The 26605-nt window shown below is 53.9% G+C and overlaps 2 protein-coding genes across 8 annotated transcripts in view; one reads left to right on the top strand and one right to left on the bottom strand.

Annotated features, from left to right (window-relative positions):
- The window catches only part of CDHR2 (cadherin related family member 2), a 53022-nt gene extending 44437 nt beyond the window's left edge, over window positions 1–8585 (bottom strand). Inside the window, exons 1-2 of the mRNA XM_019655551.1 lie at window positions 8296–8585; window positions 1697–2200 (exon numbers count right to left, since the gene is read on the bottom strand). The gene's annotated coding sequence lies outside the window, so the exon portion shown is untranslated. The remainder of the gene's footprint in view (window positions 1–1696; window positions 2201–8295) is intronic.
- A 43-nt stretch (window positions 8586–8628) lies between these two features.
- Window positions 8629–25432, top strand: RNF44 (ring finger protein 44). Of its 7 annotated transcripts, none has more exons than XM_019655586.1 (11): window positions 8629–8971; window positions 19827–19978; window positions 20189–20369; window positions 20770–20937; window positions 21358–21534; window positions 21632–21793; window positions 21873–21997; window positions 22311–22398; window positions 22485–22606; window positions 22743–22842; window positions 23038–25432. In XM_019655586.1, the coding sequence occupies exons 1-11, from the start codon at window positions 8927–8929 to the stop codon at window positions 23098–23100; spliced, it is 1383 nt and encodes a 460-aa protein (XP_019511131.1). In that variant the 5' UTR covers window positions 8629–8926; the 3' UTR covers window positions 23101–25432. The 7 variants fall into 7 exon arrangements, with proteins under 7 accessions (XP_019511131.1, XP_019511132.1, XP_019511135.1 ...); XM_019655587.1 differs by having other exon boundaries at window positions 8630–8971; window positions 21361–21534; XM_019655590.1 differs by lacking the exon at window positions 8629–8971 and adding an exon at window positions 14625–14936.
- The last annotated feature ends 1173 nt before the right edge of the window (window positions 25433–26605 follow it).

Genomic DNA, 26605 nt, shown 5'->3' with positions numbered 1-26605 from the left:
AAAAAAAAAGAGAAACTAACTGTACAAAATAATTTTTTTAAAAAATGGGACTATCTACATTCTAGAAATTATAGTTTCCTCCCCACTCCTTCTTTCCCTACTCTCAAAAAGTTCTTAGGGAAGACTAAGAAAGGACACAGAGGTAAATCAGGGTGGCTCCTAGGCCTCACTCCATGAGACATGCAGGCTCTGGGAAGCCTCTTCAGCTCGGACGGGCACACCCACCCAGCCTGTGAAGCACTCAGCCTCCATGGGAGGACGCATCTGTCACAGATCTCAACAGCCCGCGGCTCGAAGACTTTCTAGAATTGGGAGGCTCAGTGAGTGGAAACTCCAGACCTGCCCAGGGCTCCCAGAGGCCCTCCTCACCCACAGGCCCCCAGCAGGAAGGCTCAGCCACCACCGCTCCACCACCTCCAGCTCACCACACACTTTCACTTCCGCTTTTTCATGTACTTCTCACAGCTGTTCCCCAGTTGTAGGAATGGTCATTCCAGGGTCCAGGTGAGGAAACTGAGGCTCAGAGAAGCTCAGAGAGGGATGCGCCCAGAGTAACGGCAAAGGGTTACACCGAGACTGGCTCCAAAACCATGAGTCCATGGGCAAGCCTTGGTCTGGGCTCCACTTGACTCCATGGGGACAGTACCTGCGTCCACAGGGCACACACCAGCTCAGCCAGAGTGCCCTGGTGCCAGGATGTGGACCCCAAGACCACTGGGCTCCCTGCTGGGAGTGCTCTCCAGAGCCCATCACCCAGGCTGCTTTGCCAGCAGACAGGTACATATGAAGTCAAATGGTCCTGGGTTCAGATTCCAGCATTTCACTTATTTGCTGTGCCACCCCAGGCAAGCCCTTACCCTCTCTGGGTCTCAGTTTCCCTGCTCAGACTTAAGGTGCGAACAAGAACCACAGAGTCCACACACTGGTCACAGCCTGTTTCCATCAGTCAGATCCCGAAGATCCCTAAGTCCCTGCTGTGTGCCTGCTGCCCAACCCAGCAGTCCCTGCCTCAAGGAATAGGCCCAGGCCTGGCCCTGGCTCTCAGCTGAGTCTCTACCTGGTACACCAGGGCGATGATATGTGTCAGGCCTGGGAATGAGTTAGAGGTGAGGCCCATCCAGCCATTAGTCCCAGCCGGACCCTTCCTGGTGCTGGCTGAGGTGGCACTGGAATCAGTCATGACCACAGGCCCAACCCTGTTTCAAGGCCCTCTCCAGCTTCCTTCCTGCAATATCGCCATCCCCATTCTACAGATGAGAAAACTGAGGCCCAGAAGTGTTACAGAGCCCACCCACAGATGGGATGGAGCTGGGATCTGAACCCAAGCAGTTAGGGTTAGAGCCCAGCTCTTTCTCCTCCAACTCTGGGTCCCCCAGTTCAGCTGCCAGTGACTTCAGCCCCTGGAGCTTCCTGTGAAAGGGGCCCAGGCAGGTTAACTCATTTCCCTGGGGGAACTGCCTCCCTTCCATCCTGTGAAGAATCCTCAGTGGGTCCGAATTGACCCAAGGCCTTAGAAAGGGAGGAAGGGAGCTGTCAGAACCCTAGGAAGAGGTATTGTTGGCCCCACACCCACCATAAAGGAAACGGGTCTGGCAGCCAGTCTGGGACTCACTCCAGGGCTGCCCAACTCAGCGCCTGTGCTCACTTCCTGAGCGCAGCGCTCCCAACCAGCTGAGGTGGGACCCCCAAAACTCACCTTGGCTCCAACGACTGCACTTGGTCCCTACCCCTACGGCAAGAGACTCCACGCCCTGCTGCAGCGGAGCTGTACGGTCCCTACCTGGGCCGCGGAAGTGGCGGATGGACACCCGCAGGCACAGGTGGGCACGTCTGGTGATTGCGAGAGTGGCCCGCAGACTTTGGCACCATCTCCACCGCCCCTGAGCAATCATTAACTCTGCCAGAGACCGCACCCCCCGGAATGAGGATGACTCGACTCCTCAGGCGGGCGGGCACTGATCACAGCTAGGGAGGAGGCAGGAGGGCAGGACAGCGGTGACAGCCCCAGCGCTCCCAGGATGGAGGCCCAGGCCACAGGAGAGACGGCCCTGCCATGCCCGGGCCCAGAGCACCTGGGAGCCAGGCCCAGCCCTGGGGCAGGCAGGCAGGCAGGAGGCAGGGAGGGTGACAGTTGACATCTAGGGCGACATCCGAGACCTTGGTCCCCTCCCCGCTATAAGAGCCCACAATAGCAGGTGACCTGTGGAGGAGATGAGAGAGAGTGAGGTCAGGAGAGGGAACTAGTAAAACAGTGTAACAATCAACCCCGAGGTTTTCACAGAGGAGTGAGGACAGGTTTGAGCTTCCTTATTGTTGCTATTACCCCCTCTGCTGAGGCGCTCAGTGGGTACAGCCCTCCTGTAGCATGATATCAGACATCCGCATTTGAAACTTGGAGAAGATAATATTACTTCACAGGATTCTTGTAAGGATGAAACCAGATAATGGAGATACCGGTCCTGGCATGGGGCCTGGCATGCAGCATGGACCCCATGACCACCTGTCTGAGCTCTCAGGGCCCTGAACCCACAGCTTCCTCAGGGCACAAGCACACTGGGTTGCCATAACCCCGAGTGACCTCCTCATGGGCAGGGGCCACACCTGACTCTAAGTCAGTAGATATGTATCAGGTAGTTACTATATGCCAGGCACTTTAACAGGGATGATTGTTCACCAACCCTCCCAAATTTAAAATAGATTATCAAAGCACACATGCATGTATGTCCATGTTCACAGCAGCATTATTCACAACAGCTAAAATGTGGAAGCAACCCATGTGTCCATCGACAGATAAATGGATAAACAAAATGTGGTCTATACACACAATGGAATATGGCTCAGCCTTAAAAAGGAAGGAGATTCTGATACAGGCTACAACATGGATAAAGCTTGAGGCCATTATGCTAAGTGAAATAAGCCAGTCATAAAAAGATTGTGTGAGTCCACTTACATGAGGTACCTAGAGTAGGCAAATTCACAGAGACAGAAGTAGATGGTGGTTGCTGGCGGCTGGGGGGAGAGGGATGGGGAGTTAGTGTTTTATGGGCAGCGTTTCAGTTTTGCAGCTGAAAAGAGATCTGAAGGTGGATGTTGGTGATGGTTGCACAGCCATGTGAATGTCCTTAATACCACTGACATGTACACTTTAAAATGATTAAGATGGTAAATTTTATGTTATGTGTATTTTACTACAAAAAAAAATTGGAAAAAATGCTATAACAAGCTTATAAGGGTGAAGAAACCTGGATGAAGGGAAAACAAGTGAAAAAAATGAGGAGACATCTAGGCCTGAATAGAGTCCACAAAATATTTAAATATTTGCCCTTAAGTTTTGGGTAATTGTCAGAAGTGGGCCATGAATCAAATTACAAGCTTCCCAGCAGGCAAGGCAAAAAGGGAAACAGGATCCATGAAGTCCAGCATCTATCCATTTAAATATAAATATAAATATGTATGTATATATATTATATATATACATGCATATGGATATGTATGTGTGTATGTGTGTGTATATATATATATATATATATATATATATATATAGAGAGAGAGAGAGAGAGAGAGAGAGAGAGAGAGAGAGAGAGAGACAGAAAAGAGGTGTCAGGATCTGGGAGCTACGGTACAGTTCTGAGTTCTGACACCTGAGAGGTGTCTCCTGCTGTGTGTCTCCAAGGAGAGGATGCTGCAGGAGGTGGACGGCACTTGGTGTGACTATTACAGTGTAGTTGTTCAGAGATCAGGCTCAGGGCTGCATCCAATTGTGGTGGGGCAAGTTACAGGACCCCCATAAACCTCAGTTTCCTCATGTTTAAATTGTGAGCAATGTATGAAATCTACCTCAGAAGGTGGCAGTGAGGATAAAATGAAGTCACACACTTAAAGTCCAGAGCACAGTGCCCAACCCAGAGTAAAGTCTCAGCGAACGTTAGTGTTTGGAGTGGCAGGTGGGATTGCTGGTGGCCTAACTGGTAGCAAGAGGCAGGTGACTGCTCCCAGGCTCCAGGCTCCAGGTCTGCCTCTGGCCAAGGGAGTCAGCCCTTCTCTCTGCCCAGCCCCAGGTAGGGCAGACCCCAGACCCACGCCCTGCTCTCCCTCCCTGCACTGCCTTCTGGGAACACAGTTCTGAGTCAGCCTTGGCCCCCAGAGGACATGTCCTGGCCTGCCCAGACCTTTGGACAGCATTTGGATGAGCCAGGTGTGGCCAGACGGTACCCTGCCCATCTCAAGGGACACCTGTCTGCCTGTCACAAGGCAACTGAGAAGCTGACTGGGCTCTGGGCTGTGATGATCCAGGTCTGAGCCCAGGGTCAGCTTCAGAGAGTGGTGGGCAGCCAGGCGGAAAGTGGGGCTGAGGCCAGGATTTGGACTCAGATGACCTAGGTCCTAATCCCCTCCCCACTACTTGTCAAGGGGTGGCCTTGGGCAAGGGAGCTCATCTCCCCGAGCCTCAATGTTCTCATCTGTAGAATGGGCATAACAGCAGAACCCAACTCAGGCTTGTCATAAAGATGAATCAAAATAAAAAAGAAAACAAAACAAACCAAAAAGAAAAAACAAAGATGAATCAAGTAATGCAGCCAAGCCCTTAGCACAGGGCAAGTGATGGAGAGACATGCGCGTGAGGTGGCGATTCAAATGCACCTCCCGCTTCCTTCATAGTCACTGCCTTAGGTGTGTGGTTTTTTAAATTTTTGAACAGAAAAACCTCTCATTTCCTCTCTAAGCCACCACTTCTTCATCTAAATAATGACACCACCCCCACTCCCTGCAGTGGATGGCTTCAAGGCCACCTGGAGAGCCTGCGGGGAGGGTGGCTCTTTGCTATGAACATATCCAATCCCTCCTCAACTTCCCAGCCATCCCTCCATGTTGCACATGGCTTTGCAGAGTACAAAATTCCTTCACCGCTCTGTTCTGCAGCCGAGGGACCAGCCCCAAAACAGTCCCTTGGTGTCATAGACTCACAGCCTCCTATCCTAGAAAAAACTTAGGGACCTAAGAGACCCACTCCTCCCCATCACCCAGACCCCTGGCTGCTTTCCAGGGAACATGTTCTCTCTAAAGCACCCCCTTCCAGGTGGCTGTTCTGCCATAGATCACACACTTCCAGGGATGGGGAGCTCACCTCCTCTCATGGCCAGCACTCCATGGCCCCAACTGTACATGTTTTATGGAGTTGAGAGCTGCCTTGGCAACATCCACTGGGCTTACCTTCTGGGAGCACCAGACACCACTTGCTGTCTCTACTCTGGGATAACGCCTCCCTTCTAGCCCCTACCCCACCCCCCACTTCCCCACTTGTCCCCAGAGCCTTCCCTCAGGCTCTTCCAGTCACTCTCCACCACCACCATCACAGGCCTGCATTGAAGCCAGGCAAAGCTGGGTTCACATTCCAGCTCTGTCCCTTCCTGGCTGTGGACCTAGGGCAAGACACTCCCTATCTCTGAGCCTCAGCTCCCACGTCAGAAAAATATGGAGAAGTAAAATAATCATGGGCTGTTTACTTTCAGTCCAGTTAGTGGAGCTCTGAGATGGAACATGATGCCTCTGAGCCCTCTAGGAACGCAACCCAGTGCCACGGGACCTCCTGAGCACCCCCTGCCACTTCTGTGTGCATTCAATGCTCATTTTGTGCCAGGCACTGTGCTGAGTGCTGGGTACCAGTGGGATGTGTGTGTGTGTGTGTGGGTGGGGTGTATCCTTGCCCCCACACATGGAGATTCTGTGAGAGCAGAATACAGGCCAAGAGGAAGGAAAGGGAAGCCCAGATAGAGGGAAGAGTGTGTCCAAAACCCCACTCTGGAAAGAACCTGGCCCTTGGGGAAACTGAAAGACCAAGGTGGCTGGAATTCAGAGGTCATTTGTTCAGAGGATCAGGCTTCAAAAACTGTTGTATGTTCGTACGATGGATATTATTCAGTAATATTTTTTAAACAGCACCCCCATGTTCATTGCAGCATTCACAATAGCCAAGACATGAAAACAACCTGTGTCCATCGACGATTAATGGATAAAGGAAATGTGATATAGAATGGGATATTATTCAGCCACAAAAAAGAAGAAAATCCTGCCATTTGCAACAACAACGATGGACCTGGAGGGCATCATGCTAAGGAAATAAACCAGACAAAGACAAATGCCATGATCTCACTTATATGTGGAATCTTTAAAAATAATAATAATAATAAAATGTTGGGCCGGCCGAGTGGCGCGATGGTTAAGAGCTGGCTTGGGGCGCCAGAGGGCCCCGGTTCGGATCCCACATATGAGGGCCAGTTACACTGCCCTCCACAGCTAAGGTGCTGAACAACGGTTCAACCTGGAGCTGGGCTGCTGTGAGTCGCTGGCAACGGCATAGGCTGCAGCCCCTGCTGCAGTGGGTTGCCATGGGCTACCGTGTGTAGCCAGCAGCCAGCGTGAGCGGCCAGCAGCTGCTGTGAGCGGCTGTCCAGAAGCCGGCGACTGATCTGCCTCGCCAGGGAAGAGTGCAATGATGGTGCCAACTTGGGCCAGCGAAGCAACGTCCTCCACAACTAGACTGAAGAACAAAAGGACAGCAACTTGTCTGTTCCCCTTCCCCCAACTCCCCAGCGCTGTTCCCATCCCACAATTCCCCAATAAAAATCTTAAAAAAAAAAAAGTTGAATACATCTAAACAGATTGTAGAATGGTGGTTGCCAAGGGCCGCAAATTGGGGGAAATGAGATATTGGTCAAAAGACACAAACTTTCAGTTATAAGATGAATAATTTCCGGGGGTCTAATATACAGCAAGGTAGCTATAGTTAACAATACTGTATCTATCTTATACTTGAAAGTTGCTGTAAGAGTAGAGCTTTAATGTTCTCACCATGACAACAACAAAATGAATAACTAACCTTATTATAGTAAACATTTTGCAACATATATATCATATCATCATATTGTACCTTAAACTTACATAATGTTATATGTCAATTATATGGGGGGAAAGACAAACTACTAACACACACAACAGGTTGGATCTCAAAAACATGATACCAAAGGGGAAAAGGCAGCATATACACAGCCAGCCATTCCATTGACACAAAGTTCGAAACACATAAAACTAACCTATAGTAACAGGAACCAGATCAATAGTTATGTTTGGAGGGGGCCGACTTGGAGGGAGCAGGAGAGAACTTTCTGGAGTGATGAAAATGTTCTAGATCTTGATCAGGATTTTAGTTATATGGAGGCATACATTTATGAAAAATTCACTAAGCTATACACATAAGGTTTGTATCTGTAAAGTACGACTATATACTATATTAGGCCTTAATGTAGTCCTGGTTAAAAAAAAAATTGGAGGTAGAAAGCAGGTTCTTCTTCGTCTACAAAACGGGCATAACATCTGAACCCAAATGAGGTTTGTTATAGAGATTAATCAGGTAACGCAGTCAAGCACTTAGCACAGGGCCAGCAACAGAGAGATCTGCATATGAGGTAGCAATTCAGGTGCACATCAGGCGTCCTTCCTAGCCACTGAGTAGAAATCCTGGACGCTGTCACTTCCTAGCAGAATCCCTTTACCTCATTATGCCTCAGTTCTCAAATCTATAAAACAGGAGTAATAATATTCTCACACTGGGCTGTTACTCTTTAAGTAATAACTAAGCAAATTCATGTTAAGCACTTAGAATATTGTTTGGCTGTGGCAAAAGCTCAACAAATGAAAGCTTCAAAAAAATAAGCTGGGGCCGGCCGAATGACTAGATGGTTAAGAGTTGGCTTGGGAGCGCAAGCAGCAGGGTCGCCAGTTTGGATCCCACATGGGCCAGTGACGCTGCACCCTCCACAGCTAAGATGGTGAACAACAGCTCAACCTGGAGCTGGACTGCCGTGAGTCGCTTGTGATGGGCTTAGGCTGCAGTGGGGCTGGCAGGCATCAGGCGTGAGCTTTCGTGAGCTGCCGTGAGCGTCCAGCTGTGCAATGGCCGGCAAGCGACTGCCTCGCCCGGGAAGAGCGCAATGATAATACCAACATGGGCCAGTGAAGCCACATCCTCCACAACTAGACTGAAGGACAGCAACTTGTCTGTTTCCCTTCCCCCATTCCCCAACTCTGTTCCCTCCCCAATTCCCCAATAAAGTCTTTAAAAATAATAATAAATAAATAAGCTGGCCTCAAAGCAGCAGGCCTAACCTGAGGACCCAAGTCCCGAGCTGAGAATAGGGGTCCTCCTGAGGCCAACTCTGGGAGGCAAGGTCTTCAAGGACTATACAACTCCCCACGTGACTGGGCCAGAGGGGGCATGCTGGGAGCTGTCGTCCTCACCCGCCTAATACGCCCAGGATGAGGGGCATGGGGGATGCCATCGGGGACTCGGGAAGGCCAGCTTGAGCAGATATCCGCTACGCTGATCCGGGTTGCTTCTAGCCATGGGCATAGCCTCCCCTTGTCACTGGAATCTCCCAGCCATCCCAAGGAGATATTATTGCTCCCACTTCGCAGACGAGGAAACTGAGACTCAGAAATGCCCCATCCCCAGTCCGCGGCTGGGGGAGAGGGGCAAACTCTCCCAGAAGCAAAGGTTCTTTGAACGGCCACGGAGTCATATTATTTTCCCAATTTCACATACTAAGAGCCGGCCTCAGTCACCAGTCCAAGATCACGCGGGCAATAAGCCTGAGGCTGGGATGCCAGGTTCTGGGCGCTTCGCCCTTGCCCTCCCTTGGTCGCGCGGAGCTGAGTAGGCGAGGCTGAACCACACCACGCCCCCTTTCACCTCCCGCCCCTGCGCGCTTGGTGCAGTCCAGGTGGTTCCATACACTCGCGGGAACGAGGTGAAGCTACGCAACCTGCATAGGCAACACGCACGCGCGCCCAGTGGTGAGGTCCGAAGACGGTTCCACTGCGTGGGGCCACAGTGGGGGCAGTAGCAGGACCCCGGGCTGCCGCGGGAGCGATGTGCTGGCCGCTGGGTTGGGGTGAAGCCCCGCCACGGCACCAGGTAACGCCCGGCCAGGACCCTGCGCCTTGCGCCATTGGCGCAGGGCCAGCGAGGACGGAGCCATAGGGGGCTGGCAAAGAAGAGCAGGGAATTCCAGCGAGGCTTTTGCCAGCATCCTTAGGGTCGGAACTCGCTGTCCCGGGATCCGGAGCGAGAGCCCCTCCCCTCAGCCGTCTGCCTGCTAGGTCCAAGTGCCCCAGTTTGGGAAGCCCCTGGGAACAAGTCCCAGCGTGCCCTGCGCGTGCCGCGATCTCAAACCCCGGCGGGTCACAGCTTCAGCTGGGGCCCAGGCGTCCCGGACTGAGAGCTGCAGTCCTTGGGACCTGTTATGTCTGTCCCACTTTACCAGCACTTCATGTGCCAGCCCCTGGGGAGCCAGAGCGTCCTGGGCCCTGCCTTAGAGTGGCTGCCGGTCTGGAGAACAGATCACTGAACCCCAGCGCCGTCGTTACTGCTTTCAGGATGTCGGATCGCCGGCGGGTACAGAGAGGGTCTGTGTCTTGTCCAAAGTCATACAGCTTCCATTGCCTGAGGACCACTAAGCCCGAGTCGAGCTGGTGCTGGGGATTGAGAAGGCGTGTGGCCCCGAAGGAGATGGTGGTAGGAAGTTAGCCTTCGAGTACGAGAGACATTTAAAATGGAGAGAAAATGGGGAATTCGGTTGGAATCATCTCCCTGGATTTGCTCAGTGCCGCAGTCCTGTAGTCCCTGGTGACGGTACCTATGCCTTCCTCTGCAGACCCTGGGGGTTCCAGTAGTGAGAGCTGCAAGGAAGAGGAAGTAAGAAAAGAGAGCACCTCCCAGCGTCATACCCACAAAACACCCATATCCAAGCGCAGATCCAGGCCCTGAAAGTCAGGCAGGTAGCCCCAAAGATGCACAGATGGTGAGAGAGAGCCACTATTAACTCTCTGAGGTATGTACTCTCACCCGCACTTTACACCTGGCCAAATAGCCTCACAGAGGTGGTGACTTCCTCAAGGTCACAGAGCTAATAGACAAAGCCTGGGTCCAAGCCTGCACAGCCTGGCTTCAGAGTGTCTGTATTTAACCATGAGTGTATTCCTGTCTCCTAGTAGCCAATAGGAGATGAACAACAGCTGGCACATACTAAGTGCTCAATAAACATCATCTGTCACTAGTGTTGTTATCAGTGTCCTGATTTTACAGATGAGAGACTGAGGTGGAGAGAGGCCAAGTAACACTCACAGTTTCAAAGCTGGGGCCAAAGTGCTGCAGACCTGAGCCCCAGACCCAGGAACACCCTTCCTGCATCTGCACAAAGATGCTTCTTTTTAGAGGAGCTAAAGCTTGGGGCTCAGATGTGAGGGTGGTGTGTTCAGGCCTGTCCTGAACAGAGAGGACTTGGCAGAGGGCCTGTCAACCCCCACCCTAGTGTGTGAGGCTCTGGTAGCTGGGAGGCCTGAGTCTTGAGCTGCTTTTACCAAGCTGTGCTGTGCGTCCCTGGGTGGTTTCGCAATCTCTCAGTTCTGCCTGGAAGGCTACTGGGCCCTGCTTCGTTGGAGGAGAGTTTATCAGGTCTAAGAAGAAAGGAGTGGGGTACTTTCTGACCCTGGCAGAGTGAGGATGGCAGCCAGCTGTCCAGGCTCCTGGGTGGGCCGATGGAGGAGGGCAGGTCCCAGGAGGAACAGATGAACCACCTTCCTGCCCAAGCTGAATCCCTCCCATGTCCTGCAGAGGAGGCCTGGGTCTGGGAGCTAGAATGTAACATCCAGGGTTTTGTACTGGAGCAATCAGGATTTAAACCCCTCTGCTACTCATCCCTGCTGTGGTCTAGAGCCACGCACTAATTCCTGAGCCTCCATGGTCTCGCTCCTGCCCCAGAACACCTGTGCTTTTGATTATTGAACAACCCTTGGGGACACTGTGTTAACATTTGCATGGTATATGAATCAGACTTAATGTGGGATTACAATGTGATCCCAGGTTTACCCCTTGATGGCTGTATGACAGTAGGTGAGTCATATCCCTTCTCCCCTGAGTTTCCTCATCTGTAAAATGGGGCAAATGCTGGTGCCTAGCCCTTATGTCATTGGGAGGACCAGTGAACTAGTGATCAGGATAGGACTTGCCCAGACCATGCAGGAGACCCTAAATCCTGATTTCTCCACAGAACCTCTTAGATGCCTGAGCAAGGGTGAGCCACCCCCACCTGTGGACCACACTTCTGGGATCTGTGTCAAGGGAAGTCTCTTCCTGAGCCACTTTCTTCATCTGTAAGATGAAAGTAACAGAACTGGCCTTCAAGGAGATGGGGTAGGGTGGACTGACGAGAATGAGGCAAGCAGGAGATGTGCAGGCCACATCCCCACCGTGTGGTCCCAAAGCATAAGACTTGTCAGTGAACCTGAGGGGATTTCACAGGCAGGTCCAGATTTCTGGCTTCTCTGGAAAATCTGGTAAAATAGAGCCTCCTTCCCACTTGCTCGAGTGATTCTGCATGTGCCCAGGAAAGTTTTTCAGGTGTGTGTGTTAGGGAGGGGCGGGGGGTTATTGGTCTTTGGCCCTGGGGGAAACTCGGGGGTTGTGGGGATTTACTGAAGGCCCCAGAGGGCCATGCATGAGAGAAGACTGGGCAGGAACTTCCTGGCCCTATAGCATCGAGAGCAAGAGTCAAACCCAGAGCCCCGTTTGGGCACCCATCGCCCAGTGGGTCAGACCCTGCTGAGGGTAAAAGGGGGCAGTCCCATGGGGCTAGCTTTCTGCTGTCCTGATGCAATGTGCTGGCAGTCATGCTCTGTGTTGAGGGAGACGGAGCAGCCGACTGCCAGAGACGGGTCAGGAGGCCCTGGGAGGCAATCTTTGAGCTGAGCCCCAAAGGTTGAGCAGGGTTTTGCCAGAGGTGAGTAGAGGATGTTGAGGGTGTTTTAGGCAGAGAATGGTAGTCAGATGTTTGGTGGCTTCAAAGCACGAAACTGGATTGTGGCTGAAGGGTCACTTTCTGAGGGTAGGGAATGGGAAGGTTTTCTCACTGTGTGGCCCGGAGCAAGTCAGGTCACATCCTGGAGCCACAGATCCTCACTGTAAAATGAGGCTGGTAGTGTCTGCCTTCAATGTGAAGGCTGGATGATAGTGCCCTGAAAAATTCTGAATCCTCTCAGGCCAGGAGAGGAGTATTGAGTGATGAATTGTGACAGGGCTGTGTGCAAATTAAATGGCCTGACGTGAAGGTCAGGCTGCATATCTAGCCCTGAGTTCAGAGATGGGGGAGTTCAGTACAAGCTGGAGACTTCACAGCTTTCTGTAAGAGGTGAGATGGGAGCAGAGCCTCAAAGAGCAGAAAAGAAGAGGGCATCCCCGGCAGGCAGTCCAGCTGAGGAAAGGCAGGAAGGTGGCAGGCCAGGAAGGCCAGAGGGCTGGGGAAAAGCGGGCCTGAAAAGTTTGGTGGGCGATCTTAGTAAGCATACCCCTGAACGCCAGGCAATAGGGAAGCATTGCAGTTTCTATCCCTACATAGGCAAGCAGGGGGTTGTCTTAACAATGTAGGCACCTTTGAATGTGGGAAGGATTTTCTAATTGCTTTTGCATAGTGGGAAAAATAAAAGGTTGGAAGGGATATAGGAGAAGAGAGAGTTGATGATAAGGAGATGGTTAGAGAAAGCCATCACCCTGTACATCCCCATTTATTCTCATGCACACATAGTGTTAACTGTGATGGAGAGAGTTTGGTAGCAATGCATCATGAACTTGATCTGTGCCTAGAAATCCACAGACAGCCCCCAGAGTACCATCTTCAGTCATTGTGTTGCTGGCTGCATATCCATGGTGCAGTATCAGATTATTGCCGGTCTAAACAACACTTCGATAAGCATATCTGTTCCCTAAACTTCTGGATTTTTCCATTGGCTACCTTTCCTGAAGGAGGATTTCTGATTCTAAGGGAACAGAAGTTTTTATGACTTAAAAGACTAAAACCATACTCTTTACAGTAATTTTCTTGAGACTTTTCAGTAGGTTATACTGTATAGGGTTTAAAAAAAAAAAAAGAGCAAATGTACAAAAGCATATGCAATTATCTTCCTGATCCAGTGTTCTCTTCCAGTTCTCCCTAAGGACAGTTGTCAATCTCCTATATATCCTTCCAGAAATATTCTGTGCAGATATTGTGTATATCTAATTTTTTAAAAAATAGATACCATATTTCCCCATGTATAAGACGCACCCTTTTTCGAAAAATTTGGGGTCTAAAAACTGGGTGCATCTTATACAGTGGTTGTAGGGGTTTTTTTACTTGCATTTCCCGCAAGTGATGAGGAGTTGTATGAATTTTATGATGAATAAAACTTGAGTTAAATAACTTTATGTAATACATTTTTTTAAAATTTCGGGCCCAAAAATTAAGGTGCGTCTTATACATGGGGAAATACGCTACATACTACTGGCCAGCCAAGTGGCACATTGATTAAGAGTTGGCCTGGGACGCCAGCTGTGAGCAGCAGGGCCCCGGTTCGGATCCCACATGAGGGCCAGTGACGCTGAGCCCTCTACAGCTAAGATGGTGAACAATAGCTCCACCTGGAGCTGGGCTGCCTTGAGTTGCCAGCAATGGCATAGGCTGCAGCCTCTTCTGCAGTGGGCTGCTATAAGCTACCATGTGTGGCTGGCAGCCAGTGTGAGCAGCCAGCAGCCAGTGTGAGCAGCCGGCAGCCAGTGTGAGCTGCCATGAGCTGCCATGAGCAGCCGTCCAATGGCCGGTGAGCGACTGCCTCACCTGGGAAGAGCGCAATGATAATGCCAACATGGGCCAATGAAGCGACATCCTCCACAACTAGACTGAAGAACAAAAGGACAGCAACTTGTCTGTTCCACTTCCCTGATTCCCCAACGTTGTTCCCGCCCCCAATTCCCCAATAAAATCTTTAAAAAAACAAAAACAAAATAGATACATGCTGTTACACTGTGTCTGGCAGCTTGCCTTCAATTTTCATTTTTAAATTTGGGATTATGAAATATACCAAAGCAGCAAAGAAAATGACACCACCTCCTGTTCCCCCAGTAGCCCACCACACAGGCTTAGGAAATGTTAACATTTTGGGCTGGCATCTCACTTAGGGCTGTCTTCGAGGTAGCCCTATGTCAGTGCAGCTCCATACAGAAGAGCCCAGTTATTAATTATAGGCATACACCATTCTTTATTGGGCCTGTTCCCAGCTCTGGATATTTTAGGGCGTTACTGATTTTTTTTTTTTTTTTGCTTAAATGATCAACATGGGGTTATATCCCACTTTGTATGTCTTCCCGAAGAGGCATCGAGACAGAGAGGAATGAAGATTGGCTTTGGCTTAGGTTCAAATACCTGTTCAGCCACACTTTCCTAGCTGTGTGACCTGGGGTCCATGACACCCCTCTTCATCCTCTTTACCCATCTGTAAAATGGGCAAGTTGTGGTAATCCCTCTGTCTCATAGCTGCTGGGAGGAACATGGTAGAAAACTAAAGACTTCGTTGGGCCTAGCTCCCCAACCCCCGCTAGGCAAGAAGCACTCGGGGACCCGAGCTGAAAACACCTGGCGCACCTCACCTCTGCGGTTGGAGCTTCAAGCTATTGCCCGCCCCTTTCCCTGGCCACGCTGGGGGCGGGGCGGTTAAAATGTCTCTGTGACGTCAGTGCGCGCAGGACCAATCCCCCTGCCAGGCAGGCGTTAACTTATTTACATGGATTGCCCGCTATTGGTCCGCTGGGCAATCCAGGCCGTCTCAGCTTTTTAAAGCCGCCGCGTAGTATAAACAAGGAGATGCGGGGCGGCCAGGCCATGATGTCATCGCAGCGCAGAAGCTCTTGGGGCTGACGTCATCTCCGGGGAGTTTGCCGGCACAGGGCTGTTAGAGCTTTCCTAACCACTCTGGCTGGCGTAAGAGGACGTCCCAGCCTGGCCGAAAATCGGCCCCATTGCACTTCAGTGTCCCAGGCAGCACTCCGTTTCCGAGGAGGGGACCATGACACAGTAAGTTTGGGTTGCGGCTCTCCTGGCGGGACCCATTTCTCCGGTAGAGAAACAGCGAGAGAGAGGCGCGAGTGGTTCAAGAGTTTGCATAGCAAGTTCTAATTGCAGTAGATTGGTCTTGCCCAACGCGGGGTCTCCCATCTTTAGGTCAGGCCATGTGGCTCCGCCCCTTGCCTGTGATGGCTGCGGTCGCTTTAAGTGTGAAGGTGGGGGCGAGAAGGTTTTTTTTAAAAAAATCGGCCTCACAAGATGGCGGCCCACTTATCACGTGCATAGTCGCTACGAGTGATTGGCTCCCGGGGCTCGCGGGGCGGGGCTGCCGCGGGCAGCTGCGGGCTACTGTTTGCCGGAACCTCCCGGCGCGCCCCCGCGAGGCCCCTCCCGCCTAGCGCGCGACCCCGCCGCTTCGAATGTTGTGAATCAAATGTGGGGTTTGTTACATTCCGCTGGCGCTGCGGACAGTTCTTAAAGGGACAGCCGCGGGCAGCTGCGCAAACCTTGTCGCGTCCTGCGCCGCCTCCTGCTCCCGAGGGCCTGGGCCGAGAGAGGCTGACCGCGCGTGGGCCTCGCGAGGCAGACGCCGCGGACGGACAAAGAGCGGGCCCCGGCAGGAGACGGACTCCCCCTGGACTGGGGGGTGGGAAGGGGAGCACACTGTTCCGCAGGGCGGGGACTCTTAAAGTGTCCAGGCTGGCCCCGCTGCCCCCTTGCCCAGCTTGACCATCCTAGATCGGGAACAAAGGAATCATCGTGTGGCCTGGCGGCTGAAGGTGAGTCGGGGCCAGAGCCCCCAACTCCCGATTTCCGCATCCATGTAAACTCCTGCCCCCTTCCCCTGGGACTGGGGGCTGTGATCTAGCGTACTCCGCAGGGGTTAATCACGGGCGGTCTGGAGGGAGCGGCAAGACCTCTAGGATCAGAGACATCCTCCTCTCAGCGCCCCCCAAAGCCCGGACGAGTCTCCCTTCTCCGGAGGCTGAGCGCTGCGGTTGGAGAGGAAGGAGCCGCCCCCTCCCCCTGCTGCCGCCACTTCCTTTGTTGTTGCTTTTGTCTCACGCCGAGCACATGGTCTGGGATCCTCCGCTCTTAAAGTCACAGCGCTCTTGCCCGGACGCCGCAGTCTGGCCTCCCACCCTTCATGTCCCTCCGAGTGTGGGCCAAAGAGTGAGAAGGGGACGAAGGAGGCCCCCTCTCCTGGCGGGTGTCCGCACCTCGGTCCTCCTTCCCCGAGGAGGGGTGGCTGAGGAAGCTCCCCCGAGCCCCGCAACCTGTACCCGGCCCGCGTTGAGGTGGGGCTTGCCCCTCAGGGATACTGGTTTCCTATCCCACTAATGTGACCACCAGGTTTCTTGAGTCATTTCTCTCTGGTTTTATGAGGGCGCCCTGGGAAGGAGAGATTTCCATCTCCATTTCACAGTTGTGGCAACTGAGGCTCATTCATAGAAGCAGAGATTTCCTTAACCAAGGCCATCCAGTGAGTCCGGGCTGGCCAAAGACTCTTAGTTCCAAGCCTGGTGGTCCTGCCCTCAACTGCCTCCAGCCACCTCATGTGGGGGTAGCTCTGCTTCCCCCACCAGGCAGTGCTGGACCTGGCCTACCTCTTGGGGGCTGGGGGAGTGGAAGGGGGCTTTTCTTCCTGCTTAGTCTACTCATGCTCTCAGAGGCTGACTTTGCTTATCTGCAGAACAGCCCCTTGTTCCTACAAACAGCCCCTGGGCCCAAGTGACATGCCATGATGGGCTCCCTAGACCCGGGTAGGGGTAACTGCTGGGGCACTGAAAGTAGGGAGTTGGCTGCCTCCTGGGGGGAGGGTATGAATGCAAGGTGTGGTGCCTGCTTCCATGGCAAGGTTGGATTTAGGGATGGAACCCCCAAGACCCATTTACAGAGACCTCATTGAGAGGGTGGCCACCCTTGCTGTTTGACCTTGAGCAAGTTGCTAGCTCTGACTCTGAGCCTCCCTTGCTTTTTTCCACAATAGGACAAGTCACAAGCGCCTTAGAGAAAGCTGCCCTGATCTCCTTTAGGGCCTGGAATAGAGATTTGGGATTAGGCGGTTCTTGGGGTTACTGACACTACTGAGAGTCAGGAGTTGGGGCAATCTGGGCCAAGGGGGCCCGCCAGGACCAGTTCTGCCCCTCTCTGGCTTTGTGGCCTAGAGCAAGTTACTTCCTTTCTTTGGGTCTCAGTTTCCTCAACTGTGAAGTGGGTATGTAACCTCTTTGCCACCTCTGTACCTATTAGGGCTTCAGGAACCAAGGCCCCGCCCCCCTTGCCAGCTGGGGTATCCCCTAGGGAGGCATATTTCCCAGCTGCTTCCTGCAGAACTTGAAGTAGCCCCTGATTTCTGCTTGCAGGGTGTGGGTGGAGGGCAGCCTCTCTTATTTTCTCATAGTGATCATTCACACTTAAGCTTTACAGACTACTCCTGCCATGGCCTGTGAGCAGCCCTTACCAGTCCACTAGGAGGTGGTCATGGGCTGTCCCTACTTTACAGATGAAGAAGCTGAGGCTCATGGAGGGGAAGCGATGTGCCCAGGACTCTGGCCAGAAGCCGGGATTGACACTGTCATCTTTGGCACCATTGTCCACAGCTGGAGCTCCCTGTTTGCTGGCTTGGTTTCTGAGCTCCTCGCTCCTTCCCTTTCCTGAGGAGTGGGTGTCTTTGAGGGGCGAGCCACAGAGCAGATTCCCATGGGTCTGGACCTCTGGGGGGTCTGCACCCCTGAGCCTTGACGCTGCCCAGACTTCAGCAAGACAACCTGGCACAAGAGGAGCAGTTGAGACCACTGCCTGGGTCATGTCCCAGTGCGCTCACAACTCCAGCCGACTGGCCTTAGACCTTACCTCTCTAAGCCTCAGTGTCCCGACTTCTGAGGGTTGCCGTGAGGACACGTTGAGATGGCACATGGGAAATATCGTAGTTATTGGTAATATTCCTCATTGGCAGGACTGTAGGTTCCTGGGATCTCTGAGGTCTATGAGAGCAGAAGTTCCCAAACCTGATTGTGCCACAGAAACTTCTGGAGAATTTAGTAAAAATCTATGTGCCCTTGTTCCCCAACCCTCCAAAGATTCTAATCCAGGAGGTCTGGGGTGGGCCAGGGGTCTGCTGTTTCAGTTATCTGGAGGTTTCCGCTGAGTCTCTTGGCCTTTGTTTGCTAGGCTGGATGGCTAGCAGGAATCAGGGAGGCTGTGTTTGTCCACACATGTGTAAGGATGTGCACTTGGCCCACATCAGGGGTTACAAACCCAGTCACCGGTGGTGGTCAGGCGGGGAATGGAGAGAAAGCTCATGCTCCAAGTGAAGGGAGCCAAGCAGGAATGAGGACCCAGTGGAATCAGGTTTTCTGGACATCCCAACCAGGAAAACCCAGATTTGTATGTAGTCTCCCAATTTTGAATCATTGGCAGTAATTTCACTGCTGCCAGACTGTGGTCTTGGCCTTGTGGGACTGACTCTCCAGTGTGCATTATCACATCAGGCCTTCCTTGTGCTGGACACGAGCTGGTCATTGGGCCCTGCCTACCCCTCTGCCAACTGCCGGAGCCTGAGCTGTGCTGGAGAGGTGTGAATTCCAGCTCCGCTGCTTCCTGCCTGTGGCCTTGATGGGACGCAGTCCTGTCAGCTGGAAAAGAGCCTCTCTCGAAGGCTGGTTTTGAGAGTTAGGGGCCAGGCTCTGAAGACTAGCACAAAGGAAATGTTCTTGCCCTGTTGGCAGGAAGGAAAGAGGTGTTAAGGGGACAGTACACAGGTCCCCTGACTGTATCAACAGGGAGGCAACACTTAAAGCTGGGTATCAAGGATGCGTGGGTGTTTCGTCAGATGGAGAAGGACGGTGGGACCTCCCTGTGGCAGGAACAGCAAAGGGCTGGTCCTGTTTGATGCGCCCTTCAGCTTTGCAGGGCCTGACAGGTTTCAGAGCTTTCCCTGCGGGGGCCTCATCTCAACCTCTGGAGTTAATGAGTAGTCCCCCCAACTTCCTCCACCCTGGACCCCCAGCTCCCAGAGTGGGAGGAGACCTGCCCCTCCCCACTCCCCACTCAACTTCCTCCCTTAGGTTCTGGCTTCCCCTTTTTTCTCAGCAAGCCCCACCTCCCACTTGGGGGCTGTGTGGGGCCCCCAGAGCAAGGGCCTGGCTGCATTCCAGACCCACCTGCCAAGCACTGGTGGCTGGCTTCTTTCATCGCCTCCTGGGAAGCCCTTGGGCCAGATCCCTCCCATCAGCAACAGAGTGCAGTGAGAGGCTTGTGGTCACCCTACCCCTTCAGCTTTGACATTTGGACAAGTCCCTTCCAATCTCTGAGCCTCAGTTTTCTCTTCTGTAAAATGGAGCTGACAGGATCCTTGCTAAAGAGTAGGTGAAGTCACATGTGGACAGGCACTTTGGGAATGGATTATGGAAAGAAACAAAATTTTGACTTGTCCTGGACTGGGAGCCCCCGAGGGCAGGAACTGGATCAGAACCTCTTACCTGGCAATGGTGGAAGGAGAACTGAGCCCAATTCTGATTGGAATTCACACCCCCAACCCTGAGCCAGTCAGGTGAGAGGAGGAAATGGAGGGAGCTGATCGGAGCCACCTGGCCCAGAAGCATGCTGGGCAGCCCTCTGACACTGCCACAACCACCGAGAAGCGAGATCCGTTTTGCAGAGCAGAAAACTGAGGCCTGGGCTCCCTGCAGGCTGAGCCTGTTCCTGGGCTCAGCCCTGAGCCCCAGTGCCAAGAAGAGGGCCAGACCCAGAGTGCATGTGCATGGGGAGCACAGGCACAGCAGACACGGCGGCCCCTGCAATCAGACTACAGAGGTTTGATTCTGTCTCCCAGACTAATGGTACAAATGACTGGGCTTCTCTGTGCCTCAGGTGCTTTGTCTGTTTGACTCCTAGGGTTGTGAACCCCAGCCCAGCCCCTCCATCCCCCTGCCACTCCTGATGCGACCATGGGCTCTGGCAGTGACTAGGTGGCCGCCTTCTGCCCCTGTGGGTCAGCGGCGATTATCTGCAGGACCTGGCAGCACCCCAGGCCAGAGTCAGGGAAGGTAGGAAGGAACCTCCCAATTCTATGGACCCCAGAGCCCTGGTGCTGGGGTTGTCAGCTTGGCATGAGGCACAGGGACGGGCCAGGGTGGTGGGGCCCAGGGCCCTGAGCTGTCTCCCTTCCCCAGTGGGTAGTGGCCTTGGCTTCTCTCCATGCTCTGTGAATGAGTGGCCCCCCTCAGTCCTACCGGGGCCTCCTCTTTGTGGTGCAGCCCCAGCCACGAGGGCCGCCCACCTGCCCAGGATGAGCGCTTACCCTCCCAGCAGCCACCAGCCCGACTGCCACACCTCCCCGTAGAGGAGCGCCGAGCCTCGGCTCCTGCCGGCGGGAGCCCCCGAATGCTGCACCCAGCCTCCCAACAGAGCCCGTTCATGGTTGATCTCCACGAGCAGGTAGGCAGAACGCCTCCACTCCACCCCTGCCCCATGCCCCTCAGCCTCTGGCTAGCCTGTCTGCAAAGCAGAAATGGCAGGGCCCTGATTTCACCTTGCTTACTTAACTCATTGCATGTTCAGGGAGTGCCTGCCCTGCTTTACAGGTTGGTAAATTGAGGCCCAGAGAAGGGAAGGGCCTGCCCTGGGGCCACACAGTGGGTGAGTGGTACAACTGGAAGCCCCTCCCAGGTTCCCAGAAAGAAAGTTCTCTCTGCCTTCTGGGACCTGAAAGGGGCGGGGGGGGGGGCAGGTCTGTACCTAAGTATGTCCCAGCTAGAGAAGGGAGGACTTGCTCACCTGGGGGAGCTGCGTGGCTAGGCTTTCTCCCTACAGTTCCTAGGTCTCTCTCTGCCCATAGGTGCACCAGGGACCCGTCCCTCTGTCCTACACAGTCACCACAGTGACGACCCAAGGCTTCCCCCTGCCTTCAGGCCAACACATCCCTGGCTGCAGTGCCCAACAGCTCCCAGCATGCTCTGTGATGTTCAGCGGGCAGCATTACCCGCTCTGCTGCCTCCCGCCCCCGGTGAGTGAGGGCCTCTACCTACCACCCACCTTCATCCTCCCACACCCCCATCCCGGTGAAAGGCCCACACAGGCCAGTGGCAGAACCGCCAAGCTTACGACGCCCCTCCAGGCTGTCAGAGCACCTCCTGGCTCCAGGCTGCAGCCCTGCCCAAAAAAGCATGCGTTCGTGTGCAGTAAGAGCTTTTCAGGGGTCAGGGACCTCCCTGCATCAAGTGCCTGCCTGTGGTTTGGGGTGGTAACTGTGGACCTTAAGAGTGTAGTGTCCTGCCTGGATCGTGGTCTAGGCCAGGGATGGGTCTGCCCAAAGGGTTTCTGTGGGGACCGCTTGCTGGATAGAATGACCCCTGGACCTCATCACAAGCACAAGCCCAGCCCAGAGCCCAGAAGAACATTCTCCAGCCCCCACCCCCTCTCTCAGCAGCTAATCCAGGCGTGTACCATGCAGCAGCTCCCCATGCCCTATCAGGCCTACCCCCACCTCATCTCCAGTGACCACTACATCTTGCACCCTCCACCGCCAGCTGCACACCCCCAGCCTGCCCACATGGCTCCGCTTGGGCAGTTCATATCGCTGCAGGCCCAGCACCCGCGTATGGTGAGTCTGGGTGATGGGGCTGATGCTGGAAGGGGCGGCATGGGGCCGGGGGCTTCCCTATCACTGACTCCAGCTGACCCACCCTTGCCTCTTCCAGCCCCTGCAGCGGCTGGACAACGATGTGGACCTGCGGGGGGACCAGCACCCCCTGGGGAGCTTTACCTACCCCACCTCTGGCCCAGGCCCGGCCCTGTCCCCATCTGTGCCCCTGCACTACCTGCCCCACGATCCCTTGCACCAGGAGCTGTCCTTTGGTGTGGTGAGTGCCACCCCCACCCAGGCTCTGGGGCGACGGGAGCCGGGCCACAGGCTGACCTGTCCGGGCCCCCCTCCCGCAGCCCTATTCCCACGTGATGCCGCGGAGACTGAGCACCCAGAGGTACCGCCTGCAACAGCCGCTGCCCCCGCCGCCCCCACCACCACCCCCGCCACCGTATTACCCCAGCTTCCTGCCCTACTTCCTGTAAGTACCAGCACATCTGTTCCAGAGCCATGGTGCTATTCTCCTAGGGCCTCCAGCGGTTAGACCCAAACACAGCTGGTGGGTCCAGGGGCCTCTCAGCCATCTGGCACCCATAGCAGACCACACTCACACATGCTCACGCTCTCACACCCACCAGCTGGGCTCTCCCCTCCTACCACGCCCTGGGGCAAACACTGGGGCCCTGTTGTGAACAGTGCAGAGCTCTGGGCTTTGTTTCATGGAGGGGTTGGGAGCAGCTCTGCCCTCACGCCTACTGACCTTGACCCTGTTCCCCCGTACCTGTCTCCCTTAGCTCGATGCTGCCAATGTCACCAACAGCAGTGGGACCCACCATCAGCCTGGATCTGGATGTGGATGATGTGGAGATGGAGAACTATGAGGTCCTGTGGAGCCCTGTCCTGGGAGATGGGAGATAGGGGCCTCTGGCCTTGGCAGCTTCTGACCCTGCCCTCCTGCCCATATACAGGCCCTTCTGAGCCTGGCAGAGCGGCTGGGAGACGCCAAGCCCCGAGGCCTCACCAAAGCAGACATCGAGCAGCTTCCGGCCTATCGATTTAATCCAGACAGCCATCAGTCCGAACAGACGCTGTGAGTGTTGTGCCCCATGTCCTGCCCTCTGGGTGCAGATGGACCCCCTTCTGCAGGGGGTGGATGTCCTCAGGCTCTGCGATGAGCCTTTCCTTAGCCATCAGTGTGGAAGTAACGCTCTATGCCGTCCTCCCAGGTGTGTCGTCTGCTTCAGTGACTTTGAGGCGCGGCAGCTGCTCCGGGTCCTCCCCTGCAACCACGAGTTCCACACCAAGTGTGTTGACAAGTGGTTGAAGGTAACGCAGCCCAAGCTGCTCCCAGGCATTTGTCTTGGTGAGGGAGGAGGCGGGCCTGGGGGCTTCCCTCGTCATCCTGTCATCACCCAGAAGTTCTGGCTGCATTCAGGGAGCCGAGTCCCCACCAGGCAGCAGAACAGACCCGGAGGGGATGGGACAGGTGAGTGGGGCCTGATGTGTGACTGCTCTCCCCAGGCCAACCGGACGTGTCCCATTTGCCGGGCTGACGCTTCCGAGGTGCCCAGGGAGGCCGAGTGAGGCCCACAGCTGCCCAGGAGAACCCTGCCCGAAGCTCTGGAAACCCGGGGGGAACCAGGGAGCACAAGGAGGGAATGGCCCAGGCCTGCCCCATCGTTCCACCTGCATCTCCAGAGCTGGTGCCAGGGTCAGGCCTGAGAGAAGCCCCTGCAATAAGCCCCTGCATTTGCCAAGCTCCAAAGACTCCTTCCCCAGTTTGCCTGCCAGTCCCACCTGCCACAGGGCTGCTTGAGTGTCTCTGACTTTGGTCTTCCTCCCGTTTGTCCTCGGGTTCGTCTCCTTTTCCTGCCGGCAGTTGGAGCCAGGGGTCCGTTCCCACAGTGTGGCTGGTGGAGATCTTTGGCCCCAGGATGGGCAAACGGGACACCGTCCTGGGTCACCTGGTCTCTTGCACTGAAATGGTGTGCTCCCTGCTCAGGTGGCACTGACAGGCTCGGACAGACGGTGGCTTGAGGCCATTTTTTCAGCCCCAGACCTGGGCCCTCCTGCCTTGACCCCAGTCAGACTTAGGCTGCCAGCCTGCTGTGAGGGGTACATCTGGCTCCCTAGCAGACCCCAGGCATAACATTCCAGCCCCACCCCCAGGCTGGAGGGCATTGGAGCCAGTCTCCTGTACAGAAGGGGGACAGGCCCTGAGCCCAGGCGGCACATATCCTGAGGGGCCTGGGCCATGCCGAGGACGGTGACCTTCTGTGTTCTTGGCTGCCCCTCCATGGCAGTGACGGGGGCCAGACCCACGTCCTATCTCCCCTCTCTTGTTTTGCATGAATGTGAGGAGCAGCAGGTTTTATTTATTCATTTGGCCCAAAATTGTGTGTAGGATTTCGGGGTGTGGATTTTTAAATCAGTTTGTTTTCTTTTTTGTTAAATTGGGGGTATAGGGACCAACCAGGACCAAGTGCCCAGGGGGTCGGGGAATGGTCCCAGGTGCCGCCCGGTCCACATGCATGTTTGGGACTGGGGCTGGGCCGGGCGGATGGTGGTCATGGGCAGGGTTAGGGACTCTGTGCTCAGCTGATAACTGCCATGCACTGTACTGCACAGGTCCCCAGAGCCTGCCGGGACCGTACGCTTTTCAGGGCATTCCTCCCTCTCGAGCCAGGGCCCATCTCACACCTGCCTGGGCGAGTCTCCTCCAAGGAAGTCCCAAGAGGACAGACCAGGGAGGGCATGGGCCCCACCTCCAGAGGCCCCCTCCCAACCTGAGCCCTGCACTCCAAGGTCTGGAGGAGGCCCCCTGTAGGGTCTGGCTGAGCTCCTCTCCCTTGCTCTCCGGGTCCCTTTCCTGTCACACCCCCTCCCCCTAGCTGGGGTTGCTGCCCCAAACGAACGAACCGCGTGTGGGGCCGGCACATCCTAGCAGGCAGCCCCCGGCGCCTGCTGCCTCAGGGATGCTCCATCCACCCTCGTTCTCGGCCGCAGCCCTGGCTGCCGCCTCCCCCGTCCTGCCATGGGCCTCATCAGCCTGGCCCCACCCCATGGAGAACCCAAAGTCTTACTGTACAGAACTCCAGGTGATGTTTCTATATTTATAGCCGTGTTGAAACCCCACCTGTTTTACACAGAGAACCATCCTCTCCAGCCCTGCCCTTCCCCACCCAACAAAAGGATTTCAAAACCCTCCGGCTCCTGGGGCAGGCGGAACAGGCTCTCGGATCTTGTCGGCTGCAGCAGTGGTTCCAGTGAGCAGCTATTTCAGGGGGGTGGGGGGAACACACCATTAAAAAAAAATCATTAAAAAAGATTTCTAAAACAATTATTTAGGATGTCTGTGATTTGCCTACCTTGCTATAGATGCCATGTTACCAATGATTTCCTGTGGTGGGGGCTTGTTACTGTTTACTCTTCTTTACCAACTTCTGGCCTAGGCATGACAGTGGGCCGCATCCCCCAGCCTGGCTGGGCCCAGCACCTGTGTTCTGTGTTAGAAAGGTTTTATATATATATGTAATTGCATATATATACATATATAAGTATATGTAATTTGGGGGGGCCCTGTTCCTTGCACATTTTACAGTTACCTCATTTTTCCCATGTATGTATTTGAGAAAATGCTAATATATAGAGAAAAAAATGGTTCTTAAAACTTAAATGTGTGGTTTTTTCCATTCCATTGGATTCACATTGGTTTGTAGCATTTAACTAACTAGTATGTTGTATTATATATATGTGTATACTGATTGAAATTTTTAACAGATTTGTACTTTTTTTAAAATGAAAGTTGCTAGTTCTGCTTGACCAAGTAGTGCAATCATTATTTTTTTTAATATTGTTGCTGATTTCAGAGGGATATTCACTAATAAATGTATGATGTATATCAAGTATTGCCCGAGCTGCCTTTGGCTGCCTGTGTCCTTATGGTGGGAAGTGGGAATGGGCGGTGTGAACCTGAGAGTGGGAAGGCGATGAGGATGCGGTGGGTAGGGAAGATTGTTCTCAGCTGTGGAACTTGGAGAGTACCTCCTGATTGAGAGGGGTCTGCCAAGCCGTTTCCGTGATAACTTCCTCTGCTTCGCAAGCAAAGGAGACGGGATTCCAATGACAGGTGATGTGATGCTATCTAACTGTTTTGAGGAAATTGTCACTAGTCTCCTGTCATTTAAGTTCTGGACATAGGTTCTGCTTTGAGCTTTTGAGGTAGGTTCTGCCCGGCTCGGTCGGGCTCAGGCATGCCATAGGGACCAAGGGTTTCCTTCATCTTAAACTTTGTTTTGAAGGAACGCTTTCTGTGTCGTGGTTCTTGGTAACATGAGTTCATTTTTCTGTAGTTGAGCATAATCTCCATGGGAAAACTATGTATCCAGGAATTCTAACAATTTCTGGTATGGAGTGTTGTTACCCAAGCTGGTACTTGGGGTGTGTACCCATCTCGGAACCCTGTACTATCATCGGCAGGGGCTACAGCAGCATGATTGGCCCGGCCTGCGTTACAAACCCACCCAACCTAACCTGACCCCACCAAGACTGTGAGGACCGGAGCCCCTTATCCCCAGGCTCAGTAGGGACAAAGGGCCTGAGAGCCACCAAGGGACCAAATTGATGATGTTGCATTCCTCTTAGCCATATGGCCTATAGTGCTGCCAGGTTATTGGCTGACTTGTTAGCCTGTCGAAGCAGCATGGTCTGGAGCAGGAGCAGTGTGCTGGGGTCAGGAGACCTGGGACCTTGTGTTTGTGGTGCCACTATCTGTAGCCTTGGCCAGGGCACTTGTCTTGGCCTTTGGGTCAAATGAAAATTAGGGGACAGAATCATTTGAGTGACTCCCTAAAGTGTGTTTCAGAAAGTCCTGTGGGAGCATGACGGGGTTTTTGCCAAAGAGGGCTCTGTGGTCAGTAAGTTTGGGGAATCCCATGTGAAGGTAACAGGAGCCTGCACTTCAGGGCTTTTTTGGGCCTTGGCTATGCTGACATGTGTTGTAAATCTCTAGGACTCGGTACATACTATGGGCAGCATTTTCATTTGGCCACATGTAGGGCTTAAGTTGCAGTCTCGAGCACACTGGGAC

Source organism: Hipposideros armiger, unplaced genomic scaffold, assembly GCF_001890085.2.
Source record: "Hipposideros armiger isolate ML-2016 unplaced genomic scaffold, ASM189008v1 scaffold_242, whole genome shotgun sequence".
NCBI classification, from domain to species: domain Eukaryota; kingdom Metazoa; phylum Chordata; class Mammalia; order Chiroptera; family Hipposideridae; genus Hipposideros; species Hipposideros armiger.
The sequence above is the reverse complement of the archived record's forward strand: the minus strand, read 5'-3'. Positions and strand labels throughout refer to the sequence as shown.

What these genes read in the sequence shown, in the direction of transcription:
- RNF44 (XM_019655586.1), top strand. Translation starts at nt 8,927, where the DNA reads ATGTGCTGGCCGCTGGGTTGGGGTGAAGCCCCGCCACGGCACCAG. An exon ending in TGGAGATGGAGAACTATGAG is followed by an intron (nt 22,399 to 22,484) that starts GTCCTGTGGAGC and finishes GCCCATATACAG; the next exon opens with GCCCTTCTGAGCCTGGCAGA. An exon ending in GTGTTGACAAGTGGTTGAAG is followed by an intron (nt 22,843 to 23,037) that starts GTAACGCAGCCC and finishes TGCTCTCCCCAG; the next exon opens with GCCAACCGGACGTGTCCCAT.